The 13,827-nt window shown below is 50.3% G+C and overlaps 1 protein-coding gene across 1 annotated transcript in view; it reads right to left on the bottom strand.

The window, feature by feature from the left end:
- Nucleotides 1-1,139: 1,139 nt before the first annotated feature.
- The window catches only part of LOC121282941 (phosphorylase b kinase gamma catalytic chain, skeletal muscle/heart isoform-like), a 366,244-nt gene continuing 353,556 nt past the window's right edge, over nucleotides 1,140-13,827 (bottom strand). The window contains exon 10 of the mRNA XM_041196763.1: nucleotides 1,140-4,049. Within this exon, the coding sequence (XP_041052697.1) occupies nucleotides 3,783-4,049 (267 nt within the window). The 3' untranslated portion in view covers nucleotides 1,140-3,782. The remainder of the gene's footprint in view (nucleotides 4,050-13,827) is intronic.

Below are 13,827 nucleotides of genomic sequence, written 5' to 3'. Positions count from 1 at the left end.
CTGAACCCGAACCCTCCTGTTATTCTCAATGCTTTCATCTGCTCCCATGCCACACTCTATGACACGTGAATACCTGCCTCTGGACTTGGCCCCCTAACGAATCTGACTCCACTCCATACCTTTGTGACTGTGCCCGTTCCCTCCACCACCCAGCATCCTCACTTCGAACCACAGGACCCCAACATTGATAGAACCAACCCCACGCTTTAGGCTCCTCATTCATCTTGCCTTCCCTGCCTGGATCCAGCCACTTGCTGCCACCCTGCAACCCAGATGACTACCACACCCAGGATGCTAGGCCCTCCACACCTCTGTACACCTGAATACCACCCCTGTCCTCCCATACTTCCCTCCTCCCCACCAATCTGCACCTGAAAACCAACCTTTCCACAGATTCCCTCCTTATGCCAGAGAGTTCAATATGGACAACTGCACACCTGAGACACAGCTGCACAAAGCCAAATGGTGCACTGTTCAACCACCTCTAAACGACCCTAAACTGGATGCCACAAGATTCTCATGTGCCACTGACTTTATCTTGAAGCTAGGTCCTAATTAATAACAGTTTCACACTAATGAGTATTCAGGGCATGTAAATGTATTACAAGTATGAACCAGCCACAGACTGTTGTGAGAGCTAACATGCCGCAAACACACTGTTGGACAAATCTTTGCATCTTAACCCACCATTGAGAAATTGAAATATCACATCCCAGCATGCTATATTTCCCACTCTTGCTGGTTCCATAAAATCGCCCCCATAGAGACATCCTCAACTGATACAGTCACAAAAACATCCTCAAATGACACAGTCACAGAGACATCCTCACTTGATACAGTCACAGAGACATCCTCAACTGATACAGTCACCGAGACATCCTCAACTGATACAGTCACAGAGACATACTCAACTAATACAGTCACAGATACATACTCAAGTAATATAGTCACAGAGAGACACAGTAATGCACACTGATACATACCCAACTGATACAGTCACAGGTACATACTCAACTAAGACAGTCATAGAGACACACAGAAATGCACACACAGATTTATATACATGTATATCACTTTAGTAAATGTGAATAAATATTGAACAGATTCTGCATAGTAAATGAGAATAAATATTAGACAGATTCCACACAGCCCCAAAAATGGTTTAATTTTCTCATTAAGTGGCCTGAACAGAAACAGGCTACACTTCATACCACACAGTACATGCAATGAAAGCGCGAATCGTTCACTCTATCATGCACTGAACAACAGGAGCCAATCCATTCCCTGCAGACCAATGGATTTCCTTCTTGGTTCATTTCTGCATTTTTATTTTTAGTTTCACAGGCTCAAAGGTGAAGTCTGGGGAGCCAGTTTCCAAGACACTCCTACACAATCCTGCCAATGTCTGTGGGTGTATTGACAGATGGAAGAGGGAGGGAGCTGTAAAATTGGGTGCAATGCCAAGGGTGCCATTCCTGGTGCCTACCCGCCCACCACCTACTCCTGCTGCGGTTTTACTCAAGGGATTGGGGTGGGGAGAGGGGAACACTGGGAGGCCTGTCTGCCCGTGGACCATGAAGGCCCCTAGGTTAATTAATGTTCATTTAAGGGCCACTTTCCGCTCCCACTGCATTTTTTTCCATGGCAGATGGAGGCTGGTGCCAAGTAAGAAGTCTGGATGCTTTCACTGCTCGGGATAGTAGCAGGAAGGGGCAGTATCCCCTTTACAAGCTCACTGGGTCCATCGGAGCTCTCCCTAAAGGCCTTCCCATCTCTGCATTACCCCTCAACCCCCAGCCCGGTCAATCCCAGCCCCTCCAACACAACCCCCTTGCCCCAGGCTGCCAGCCTGGCCCTAGTGAGACCCACTGCACTTGTCTTCACATCTTGTTCCAGCGGCATTCTCTATTGGAGACCAGCTACAATCCCAGGAATGACAACCAATCCTGGTGGAAGTGCTGTGACAAAAGAGCTGCCAGCCTTCTTATTGGTCAGCAACTCTTGGTGATGGTACTTCCTCCATAGATGGTGCTGGAAGACTTACTGCAAAGTAGTTAACAACTCAATGGCCGTTAAACAGCTGCAGGGCGAAGCGGCTGAGCGGGGCAGGCTCTCCCCTGACAAATCTCAAACACTGGGAGGCAGGGACCCCAGCCCAGGACAGCGAGCAGAATTTTTCAGATGGCAGAATGTATCCTTGCCAGTACCTGCTGCCCTGCAGCCAGTTAATGTTCAGCAGGGTTATACATTGGCTAACAACGAGACTTCTGTCCCCATCTGGGGAGGAAGGCCCAATTCAGAGCTTCTGTCCAATCAGATGACCTGATTGTATCTGTCGTCCCAGCAGCAACAGGTTTGAGTGGAAGCCACTGCTGGGACAACAGGCAATCTCCAAGAAGAGGAGCTAATGGAGACAGGGTTGAAGGTAAGATTGGGGTATTGGTGGAGCCAACCTGGCAGGTCCCAAAAGGAGTGTGAGGGGGCTGCACGTGTGGAGGATTAAAAGGGGTTTTGACCCTCAGGGAAGCGGATTTCTCTGATGGGCACAAGGGACCCCCAAAGGAAATTCTCCCCATCTTTACCTGACACCAGCTAACCCAGTGAAAGTTGCCATGTTACCCACTTGGCATGGGGCAGTATCCCAAGGGTGCCATCCCTTGGCACTACTGGGACTCCAACATGAAGGGTAGAGGACTCACATTGGCATCTACCAGTAAACTAAACAGCTCCTTACACGTGCCTGCTGTAAATTCTAATCACTATAACTGGGTGCTATTTTTCTATAATTCTTAATTACCTGCCACAGGTACAGTACTGGTGGGGGAGGGGGGCAGAGGGGGTGGGTGAACCACTTAAATGATCATTAATTGGCTGCTCATGGACTTCAAAAGACCCAAGGGCGGGCAGGCTGCCCAATGTCTCCATTTCTCTCTCCCATCCCATAAAATGGGAGACATGTCGGGGTGGCATATAGGGGCAGACAGACCATATGCTGTATGTTATAAGCTGCACCCCCACCATCTCCAATCCCTAGCCTTCAAACCCACTGTCAGGGGCAGTAAAATTCTACCCAAGGTGTTTTTAATATGTGACTCTTGGAGCTGAAATGGGCTAAGTGAAACAGCAATGGAAGAAGAGGGAGCAAGCTTTTAAAACTAATGTGGCAGCCCCAGAAAAAATATACCCAGAGCAGATTGGAGAAGTAACGTAGGGGGAAAGGCAGATGTCCATGAAAAACAGAGATTGATAGACCGTATTGAAAAGAATGAGGTAAAGAGGCTAAAATAGGGATATTATAAAGAGAAGAAAAACTAGAAGGAAAAGTCAGCAGCAAAAGGAGAGACCAGAATTAGTGATAAATGCTTGGTGTGGTCAGGAGAACAATCCCAATCCTCAGGATGGGAAACTGAGACAGAAAAGGTGTGGAGAAAGGAACCTGCACTTGTGGCAGGAGAGGTCGACACTATCATCAGCTGGAACTGATCAGATAGACCAGACACATTGAAGAGGGCACTACTGGGACTCCAACATGAAGGGTAGAGGACTCACATTGGCATCTACCAGTAAACTAAACAGTTAGCTCCTTACACCCGCCTGCTGTAAATTCTAATCACTATAACTGGGTGCTATTTTTCTATAATTCTTAAATTAGCAATTAGATTCTGACACTCACGCTCACCCCATTACGAGATAGAATAACTAAAGAGGGAAGTAAGGTCAGATGTAATGGCCAAAGAACCACATGAGTGTTAGGACTAACTCCAATTGAACAGAGGTGGGATTTATTCCAACCGTTGTGCAGGCACATCAAAATCAGTGCCCAGTGAGAACAAGAAGGCTTTTGGAGAATTCTCAAACAATGCTGCTCTGTTCTGCTGCAAACCTTTCTTTACCCAGTGTCCATACACCTTGAAGGCACAGCCATCAATCACTTTACGAATTCCCTTAATAGCATAAGGGTCACGAACCAGCACCTCCTTGGTGAGGGGCTTTGCTCTGCGATACTTGTAATAAATACGAACTGAGGCCAGCACAGTCCAAATGATGGTCTAGAAAACAGAAACCAGAAAAAAGTAATTGCTCAACATACCTGGATGAAAACCCCAACGCACTGCAATCTCTTTCAATCCCTCCGCACTGAACATTTTCTTGAATCCCTTTGCATTGCATAACTCTCTCAATCACTCCGCACTGAGCATCTCCTGCAATCCCTCTGCACTGCACATCTCCGTCAACCCCACACACTGCACATCTCCGTCAATCACTCCACACTGCACATCTCCGTCAATCCCCCCAGACTGCACATATTCGTCAATCCATCCACACTGCACATCACAGTCAATTCGCCAAAACTGCACATCTGCTTCAATCCCCCTACACTGCACATTTCCGTCAATCCCTCCACAGTGCACATCTCCGTCAATCTCTACACACTGCACATCTCCGTCAATCCTTCCACACGGTACATCTCCATCAATCCCCCCACACTGCACAGCTCCATCAATCACTGCACACTGCACATGTCCGCCGATCCATCCACACTGCACATCACAGTCAATAGCCCAACACTGCACATCTGCTTCAATCCCACACTACACATTTCCGTCAATCCCTCCACACTGCACAGCTCCATCAATCCCTCCACACTGCACACCTTATCAATACCCCCACACTGCACGTCTCCATCAATCCCCACACACTGCACATCTCCTTCAATCCCTCCACACTGCACACCTTATCAATCCCCCCACACTGCACAGCTCCATCAATCCCTCCACACTGCACACCTTATCAATCCCCCCAAACTGCATGTCTCCATCAATCCCCACACACTGCACATCTCCGTCAATCCTTCCACACTGCACATCGCCGTCAATCCTTCCACACTGCACATCTCTGTCAATCCCCCCACACAGCACATCTCTTTCAAACCCCCCACACTGCACATCTCTGTCAATCCCTCCACACTACACATCTGCATCAATCCCCCAACACTGAACATGTCCGTCAATCCCTCCACACTGCACAGCTCCGTCAAGCCCCCACACTGCACATCTCCTTCAATTCCTCCACACTGTATGCATCTATCAATCTATCCTGACTGCACATCTCCTTCAATCCCTCCACAATGCCCATCTCTGTCAATCCACCATACTGCACATCTCCATCAATCCTTCCACGCTGCAAATCTCCGACAATCCATCCTCACTGCACATCTTCATCAATCCATCCACACTGCAGTCACCATCAATCCCCCCAAACTGCTCGCCTCTGTCAATCCATCCACACTGCACATCTCCATCAATCCCCAAACATTGCCCATCTCCGTCAATGATTCCACACTGCACATCTCCGTCAATCCTTCCACACTGCACATCACCGTCAATCCCCCAACACAGCACATCTCTTTCAATCCCCCCATACTGCACATCTCTGTTAATCACTCCACACAGCACATCTGCGTCAATTCTCCCACACTGCCCAAATCCGTCAATCAGTTCACATTGTACATCCTCATCAATCGCCCAGCGCAGCACATCTCCTTACAGCCCTCCACACTGCACATCTCCAGCAATTCATCCACACTGTACAACTCCTTAAATATCCCCCAAACTGCACATCTGCGTCAATCCCTCCACACTGCACATCACCTTCAATCCCCCACAAACTGCACATCTCCGTCAATTCCTCCACACTGCACATCTACTCAATCCCTCCACAGTGCACATCTGCATCAATCCCCCCACAGTGCACATCTCTGTCAATCACTCCACACTGCACATCTCCTCAATCCCTCCACAGTGCACATCTGCATCAATCCCCCCACACTGCACAGCTCCGTCAATCCCTCCACACTGCACAGCTCCGTCAATCCCAACACACTGCACATCTCCTTCAATTCCTCCACACTGCATTCATCGATCAATCTATCCTGACTGCACATCTCCTTCAATCCCTCCAGAATGCCCATCTCTGTCAATCCACCATACTGCACATCTCCATCAATCCTTCCACGCTGCAAATCTCCGACAATCCATCCTCACTGCACATCATCATCAATCCATCCACACTGCAGTCTCCGTCAATCCCCACACACTGCACATGTCAGTCAATCCCTCCACACTGCACAGCTCCGTCAATCTCCCAAACTGCACATCTTCATCAATACCCCCACACTGCGCATCTCCGTCAATCCCTCCACACTGCACAGCTCCGTCAATCTCCCACACTGCACATCTTCATCAATACCCCCACACTGCGCATCTCCGTCAATCCCTCCACACTGCACAGCTCCGTCAATCCCCCACACTTCACATCTTCATCAATCCCCCCACACTGCATGTCTCCGTCAATCCCCACACACTGCACATCTCCTTCAATTCCTCCACACTGCATGCATCTATCAATCTATCCTGACTGCACATCTCCTTCAATCCCTTCACAATGTCCATCTCTGTCAATCCACCATACTGGACATCTCCATCAATCCTTCCACCCTGCAAATCTCTGACAATCCATCTTCACTGCACATCTTCATCAATCCATCCACACTGCAGTCACCATCAATCCTCCACACTGCACGCCTCTGTCAATCCATCCAGCATCACATCTCCATCAATCACCCCACATTGCGCAACTCCGTCAATCCATCCACACTGCACATCTCCATCAATCCCCAGGCACTGCCCATCTCCGTCAATGATTCCACACTGCACAACTCCGTCAATCCTTCCACACTGCACATCTCCGTCAACCCCCCAACACAGCACATCTCTTTCAATCCCTCCACACTGCACATCTCTTTCAAACCCCATACTGCACATCTCTGTTAATCACTCCACAAAGCACACCTGCGTCAATTCTCCCACACTGCCCAACTCCGTCAATCAGTTCACATTGTACATCCTCATCAATCGCCCAGCGCAGCACATCTCCTTACAGCCCTCCACACTGCACATCTCCATCAATCCATCCACACTGTACAACACCTTAAATACCCCCCAAACTGCACATCTGAGTCAATCCCTCCACACTGCACATCTCCGTCAATGCACCCACACAGCTCATCTCCTTCAATCCCTCCACATTGCGCATCTCCGTTAGCCATCCACACTGCACCTCTGCATCAATGCCCCCCAAACTGCACATCTACGTAAATGCCTCCACACTGCACATCTCCTTGAATGCCTCTGAACTTCACATCCCCGTCAATCCCCCTCAAACTGCACATCTCCTTCAATCCACACACACTGCACATCTCCATCAATCCCCCCTCAGTGCACATTTCCTTCAATTCCGCCACATTGCACATCTCCCTCAATCCCCCCATACTGCACATCTCTGTCAATCCCTCCATACTGCACATCTCCGTCAATCCATCCACACTGCACATCTCCGTCAATTCCTCGACACTGCACATCTCTGTCAATCTCTCCACACTGCACATCTCTATCCATCCATCCACACTGCTCATCTCCGTCAATCCCTCCACATTGTGCATCTCCGTCATCCATCCACACTGCACCTCTGCGCCAATCCCCCCACACTGCACATCTCCTTCAATCCCCCCACACTACACATCTACGTCAATCCACCCATACTGCACAACTCCATCAATTCCCTCACACTGCACATCTACGTAAATGCCTCCACACTGCACATCTCCTTGAATGCCTCTGCGCTTCACATCCCCGTCAATCACCCCAAACTGCACATCTCCTCCAATCCCCCCACAATGCACATCTCCTTCAATCTCTCTGCGTTTCACATCTCCGTCAATCCCCCCACACTGCACATCTCCATTAATACCTTTGCGCTTCCCATCTCCGTCAATCAATCCACACTGCACATCTGCGACGATTCTCCCACACTGCACAACTCCGTCAATCAGTTCACATTGTACAACCTCATCAATCGCCCCGCACAGCACATCTCCTTCAATCCCTCCACACTGCAGATTTCCTGCAATCCCTCCACACTGCACATTTCCATCAATCCATCCACACTGTACAACTTCTTAAATACCCCCCAAACTGCACATCTGCGTCATACCCTCCTCACTGCACATCTCCTTCAAGACCCCCCAAACTGCACATCTCCGTCAAACCCTCCACACTGCACATCTCTGGCAATGCCCCCACACAGTTCATCTCCTTCAATCCCTCCACATTGCGCATCTCCGTCAATCCATCCACACTGCACATCTGCATCAATTCCCCCACACTGCACATCTGCGTCAATCCCCCCATAAAACACATCTCCATCAATTCCCCCACACTGTACATCTCCTTGAATGCCTCTGCGCTTCACATCCCCGTCAATGCCCCAAAACTGGACATCTCCTTCAATCCCCCTACACTGCACATCTCCTTCAATCCCCCCACACTGCACATCTCCGTCAATCCCTCCAAACTGCACATCTCCATCAATTCCCCCACACTGCATATCTACGTAAATGCCTCCACACTGCACATCTCCTTGAATGCCTCTGCGTTTCACATCCCCGTCAATCAACCAAAACTGCACATCTCCTTCAATCCCCCACACACAGCACATCTCCTTCAATCCCCCCACACAGCACCTCTCCGTTATTCCCCCACACGGCACATCTCCGTCAATCCCCACACAATGCACATCTTAATCAATCCCCCCACACTGCACATCTCCGTCAAAGCCCCCACACTGCACATCTCCGTCAATACCCCCACACTGCACATCTCCGTCAATCCCTCCACAATGCACATCTGCGTCAATCCCTCCACACTGCACATCTCCGTCCATCCCTCCACACTGCATACCTCCATCAATTCCTCCACACTGCACACCTCTGTCAATCCATGTAGGTTGCACAACTCCTGCAGTCCCTCCATACTGCCCGTCTCCAGCAATCACGCAAAACTGCAGATTACCATCAATCCCCCGACACTGCACATCTCCATCAATCCCCCACACAGCACATCTGCTTCAATCGCCCAACACCGCACATCTCTGACAATCCCTCCACACTACACATCTGCATCAATCCCCCCACACTGCACATCTCCATCAATCCCCTCAAACTGCACATCTTCGTCAAACCCCTGACATTGCATGTCTCCGTCAATCCCCCCACACTGCACATCTCTGTCAATCCCTCCACACTGCACAGCTCCGTCAATCCCTCCACACTGCACAGCTCCTTCAATCCCAAAGCACTGCACATCTTATCAACCCCACACTGCATGTCTCCGTCAATCCCCACACACTGCACATCTCCTCAATCCCTCCACACTGCACAGCTCCGTCAACCCCTCCACACTGCACAGCTCCTTCAATCCCAACGCACTGCACATCTTCGTCAAACCCCTGACATTGCATGTCTCCGTCAATCCCCCCACACTGCACATCTCTGTCAATCCCTCCACACTGCACAGCTCCGTCAATCCCTCCACACTGCACAGCTCCTTCAATCCCAACGCACTGCACATCTTATCAACCCCACACTGCATGTCTCCGTCAATCCCCACACACTGCACATCTCCTCAATCCCTCCACACTGCACAGCTCCGTCAATCCCTCCACACTGCACAGCTCCTTCAATCCCCACACACTGCATATCTTATCAACCCCACACTGCATGTCTCCGTCAATCCCCACACACTGCACATCTCCTTCAATTCCTCCACACTGCATGCATCGATCAATCTATCCTGACTGCACATCTCCTTCAATCCCTCCAGAATGCCCATCTCTGTCAATCCACCATACTGCACATCTCCATCAATCCTTCCACGCTGCAAATCTCCGACAATCCATCCTCACTGCATATCATCATCAATCCATCCACACTGCAGTCTCCGTCAATCCCCACACACTGCACATCTCCGTCAATCCATCCAGCAGCACATCTCCATCAGTCACCCCACATTGCTCATCTCCATCAATCCATCCACACTGCACATCTCCATCAATCCCCAGACACAGCCCATCTCCGTCAATGATTCCACACTGCACATCTCCGTCAATCCTTCCACACTGCACATCTCCGTCAAACCTTCCACACTGCACATCTCCGTCAATCCCCCTACACAGCACATCTCTTTCAATCCCCCCACACAGCACATCTCCATTAATACCTTTGCGCTTCACATCTCCATCAATCAATCCACACTGCACATCTGCGTCGATTCTCCCACACTGCACAACTCCGTCAATCAGTTCACATTGTACATCCTCATCAATTGCCCCGCACAGCACATCTCCTTCAATCCCTCCACACTGCAGATTTCCTGCAATCCCTCCACACTGCACATTTCCATCAATCCATCCACACTGTACAACTCCTTAAATATCCCCCAGACCGCACATCTGCGTCAATCCCTCCACACTGCAAATCTCCTTCAATGCCCCGAAACTGCACATCTCCTTCAATCCCTCCACACTGCACATCTCCGTCAATCCATCCACGCTGCACAACTCCTTCAATCCCCCCCAAACTGCACATCTGCGTCAATCCCTCCACACTGCACATCTCTGGCAATGCCCCCACACAGTTCATCTCCTTCAATCCCTCCACATTGCGCATCTCCGTCAATCCATCCACACTGCACATCTGCGTCAATTCCCCCACACTGCACATCTGCGTCAATCCCCCCATACAACACATCTCCATCAATTCCCCCACACTGCACATCTCCTTGAATGCCTCTGTGCTTCATATCCCCGTCAATGCCCCCAAACTGGACATCTCCTTCAATCCCCCTACACTGCACATCTCCTTCAATCGCCCCACACTGCACATCTCCGTCAATCCCTCCATACTGCACATCTCCATCAATTCCCCCACACTGCATATGTACGTAAATGCCTCCACACTGCACATCTCCTTGAATGCCTCTGCGTTTCACATCCCCGTCAATCCACCAAAACTGCACATCTCCTTCAATCCTACCACACAGCACATCTCCTTCAATCCCCCCACACAGCACCTCTCCGTTATTCCCCCACACGGCACATCTCCATCAATCCCCACACACTGCACATCTTAAACAATCCCCCCACACTGCACATCTCAGTCAAAGCCTCCACACTGCACATCTGCGTCAATTCCCCCACACTGCACATCTGCGTCAATCCCCCCATACAACACATCTCCATCAATTCCCCCACACTGCACATCTCCTTGAATGCCTCTGTGCTTCATATCCCCGTCAATGCCCCCAAACTGGACATCTCCTTCAATCCCCCTACACTGCACATCTCCTTCAATCGCCCCACACTGCACATCTCCGTCAATCCCTCCATACTGCACATCTCCATCAATACCCCACACTGCATATGTACGTAAATGCCTCCACACTGCACATCTCCTTGAATGCCTCTGCGTTTCACATCCCCGTCAATCCACCAAAACTGCACATCTCCTTCAATCCTACCACACAGCACATCTCCTTCAATCCCCCCACACAGCACCTCTCCGTTATTTCCCCACACGGCACATCTCCATCAATCCCCACACACTGCACATCTTAAACAATCCCCCCACACTGCACATCTCAGTCAAAGCCTCCACACTGCACATCTCCGTCAATCCCCCCACACTGCACATCTCCTTCAATCCCCACACACTGCACATCTCCGTCAATCCCCCAACACAGCACATCTCTTTCAATCCCCCCATACTGCACATCTCTGTCAATCACTCCACACAGCACATCTGCGTCAATTCTCCCACACTGCCCGACTCCGTCAATCAGTTCACATTGTACATCATCATCAATCGCCCAGCGCAGCAGATCTCCTTACAGCCCTCCACACTGCACATCTCCATCAATCCAGCCACACTGTACAACTCTTTAAATACCCCCCAAACTGCACATCTGCGTCAATCCCTCCACACTGCGCATCTCGTTCAATACCCCACAAACTGCACATCTCCGTCAATCCCCCCACACTGCACATCTCCTCAATCCCTCCACACTGCACAGCTCCTTCAATCCCAACACACTGCACATCTTATCAACCCCACACTGCATGTCTCCGTCAATCCCCACACACTGCACATCTCCTTCAATTCCTCCACACTGCATGCATCGATCAATCTATCCTGACTGCACATCTCCATCAATCCCTCCACAATGCCCATCTCTGTCAATCCACCATACTGCACATCTCCATTAATCCTTCCACGCTGCAAATCTCCGACAATCCATCCTCACTGCACATCTTCATCAATCCATCCACACTGCAGTCACCATTAATCCCCCCACACTGCACGCCTCTGTCAATCCATCCAGCAGCACATCTCCATCAATAACCCCACATTGCTCATCTCGTCAATCCATCCGCACTGCACATCTCCATCAATCCATCCACACTGTACAACTCCTTAAGTACCCCCCAAACTGCACATCTGCGTCAATCCCTCCACAGTGCACATCTCCTTCAATGCCCCGAAACTGCACATCTCCTTCAATCCCTCCACACTGCACATCTCCGTCAATCCATCCACGCTGCACAACTCCTTCAATCCCCCCCAAACTGCACATCTGCTTCAATCCCTCCACACTGCACATCTCCTTCTATACTCCCCAAACTGCACATCTCCGTCAAACCCTCCACACTGCACATCTCTGGCAATGCCCCCACACTGTTCATCTCCTTGAATCCCTCCACATTGCGCATCTCCGTCAATCCATCCACAATGCACATCTGCGTCAATTCACCCACACTGCACATCTGCGTCAATCCCCCCATACAACACATCTCCATCAATTCCCCCACACTGCACATCTCCTTGAATGCCTCTGCGCTTCACATCCCCGTCAATGCCCCCAAACTGGACATCTCCTTTAATCCCCCTACACTGCACATCTCCTTCAATCCCCCCACACTGCACATCTCCTTCAATCCCTCCATACTGCACATCTCCATCAATTCCCCCAAACTGCATAGCTACGTAAATGCCTCCACACTGCACATCTCCTTGAATGCCTCTGCGTTTCACATCCCCGTCAATCCACCAAAACTGCACATCTCCTTCAATCCCCCCACACAGCACATCTCCTTCAAATCCCCCACACAGCACCTCTCCATTATTCCCCCACACGGCACACCTCCATCAATCCCCACACACTGCACATCTTAAACAATCCCCCACACTGCACATCTCAGTCAAAGCCCCCCACATTGCACATCTCCGTCAATCCCTCCACACTGCATACCTCCATCAAGGCCCCCCCACACTGCACATCTTCATCAATCCACACACACTGCACATCTGCAGCAATCCCCCATACTGCACATCTCTTTCAATTCCTCCACAATGCACACCGCTGTCAATCCATGCAGGTTGTACAACTCCTGCAATCCCTCCATACTGCCCGTCTCCGGCAATCACGCAAAACTGCAGATTACCATCAATCCCCCGACACTGCACATCTCCTTCAATCCCATCCCACTGCACATCTCCTTCAATCCCCCCACACCGCACATCTCTGACAATCCCTCCACACTGCACATCTCCATTAATCCCCTCAAAATGCACATTTTCGTCAAACCCATGACACTGCACATCACCGTCAATCCTTCCACACTACACATCTCCGTCAATCCCCCCACACATCACATCTCTTTCAATCCCCCCACACTGAACATCTCCGTCAATCCCTCCACACTGCACATCTGCATCAATCCCCCCACACTGCACATCTCCGTCAATCCCTCCACACTGCACAGCTCCGTCATTCCCCCACACTGCACATCTTCATTAATCCCCCCACACTGCACGTCTCCGTCAATCCCCACACACTGCACATCTCCTTCAATTCCTCCACACTGTATGCATCT

This window comes from Carcharodon carcharias, chromosome 10, assembly GCF_017639515.1.
Source record: "Carcharodon carcharias isolate sCarCar2 chromosome 10, sCarCar2.pri, whole genome shotgun sequence".
NCBI classification, from domain to species: Eukaryota; Metazoa; Chordata; class Chondrichthyes; order Lamniformes; family Lamnidae; genus Carcharodon; species Carcharodon carcharias.
The sequence above is the reverse complement of the archived record's forward strand: the minus strand, read 5'-3'. Positions and strand labels throughout refer to the sequence as shown.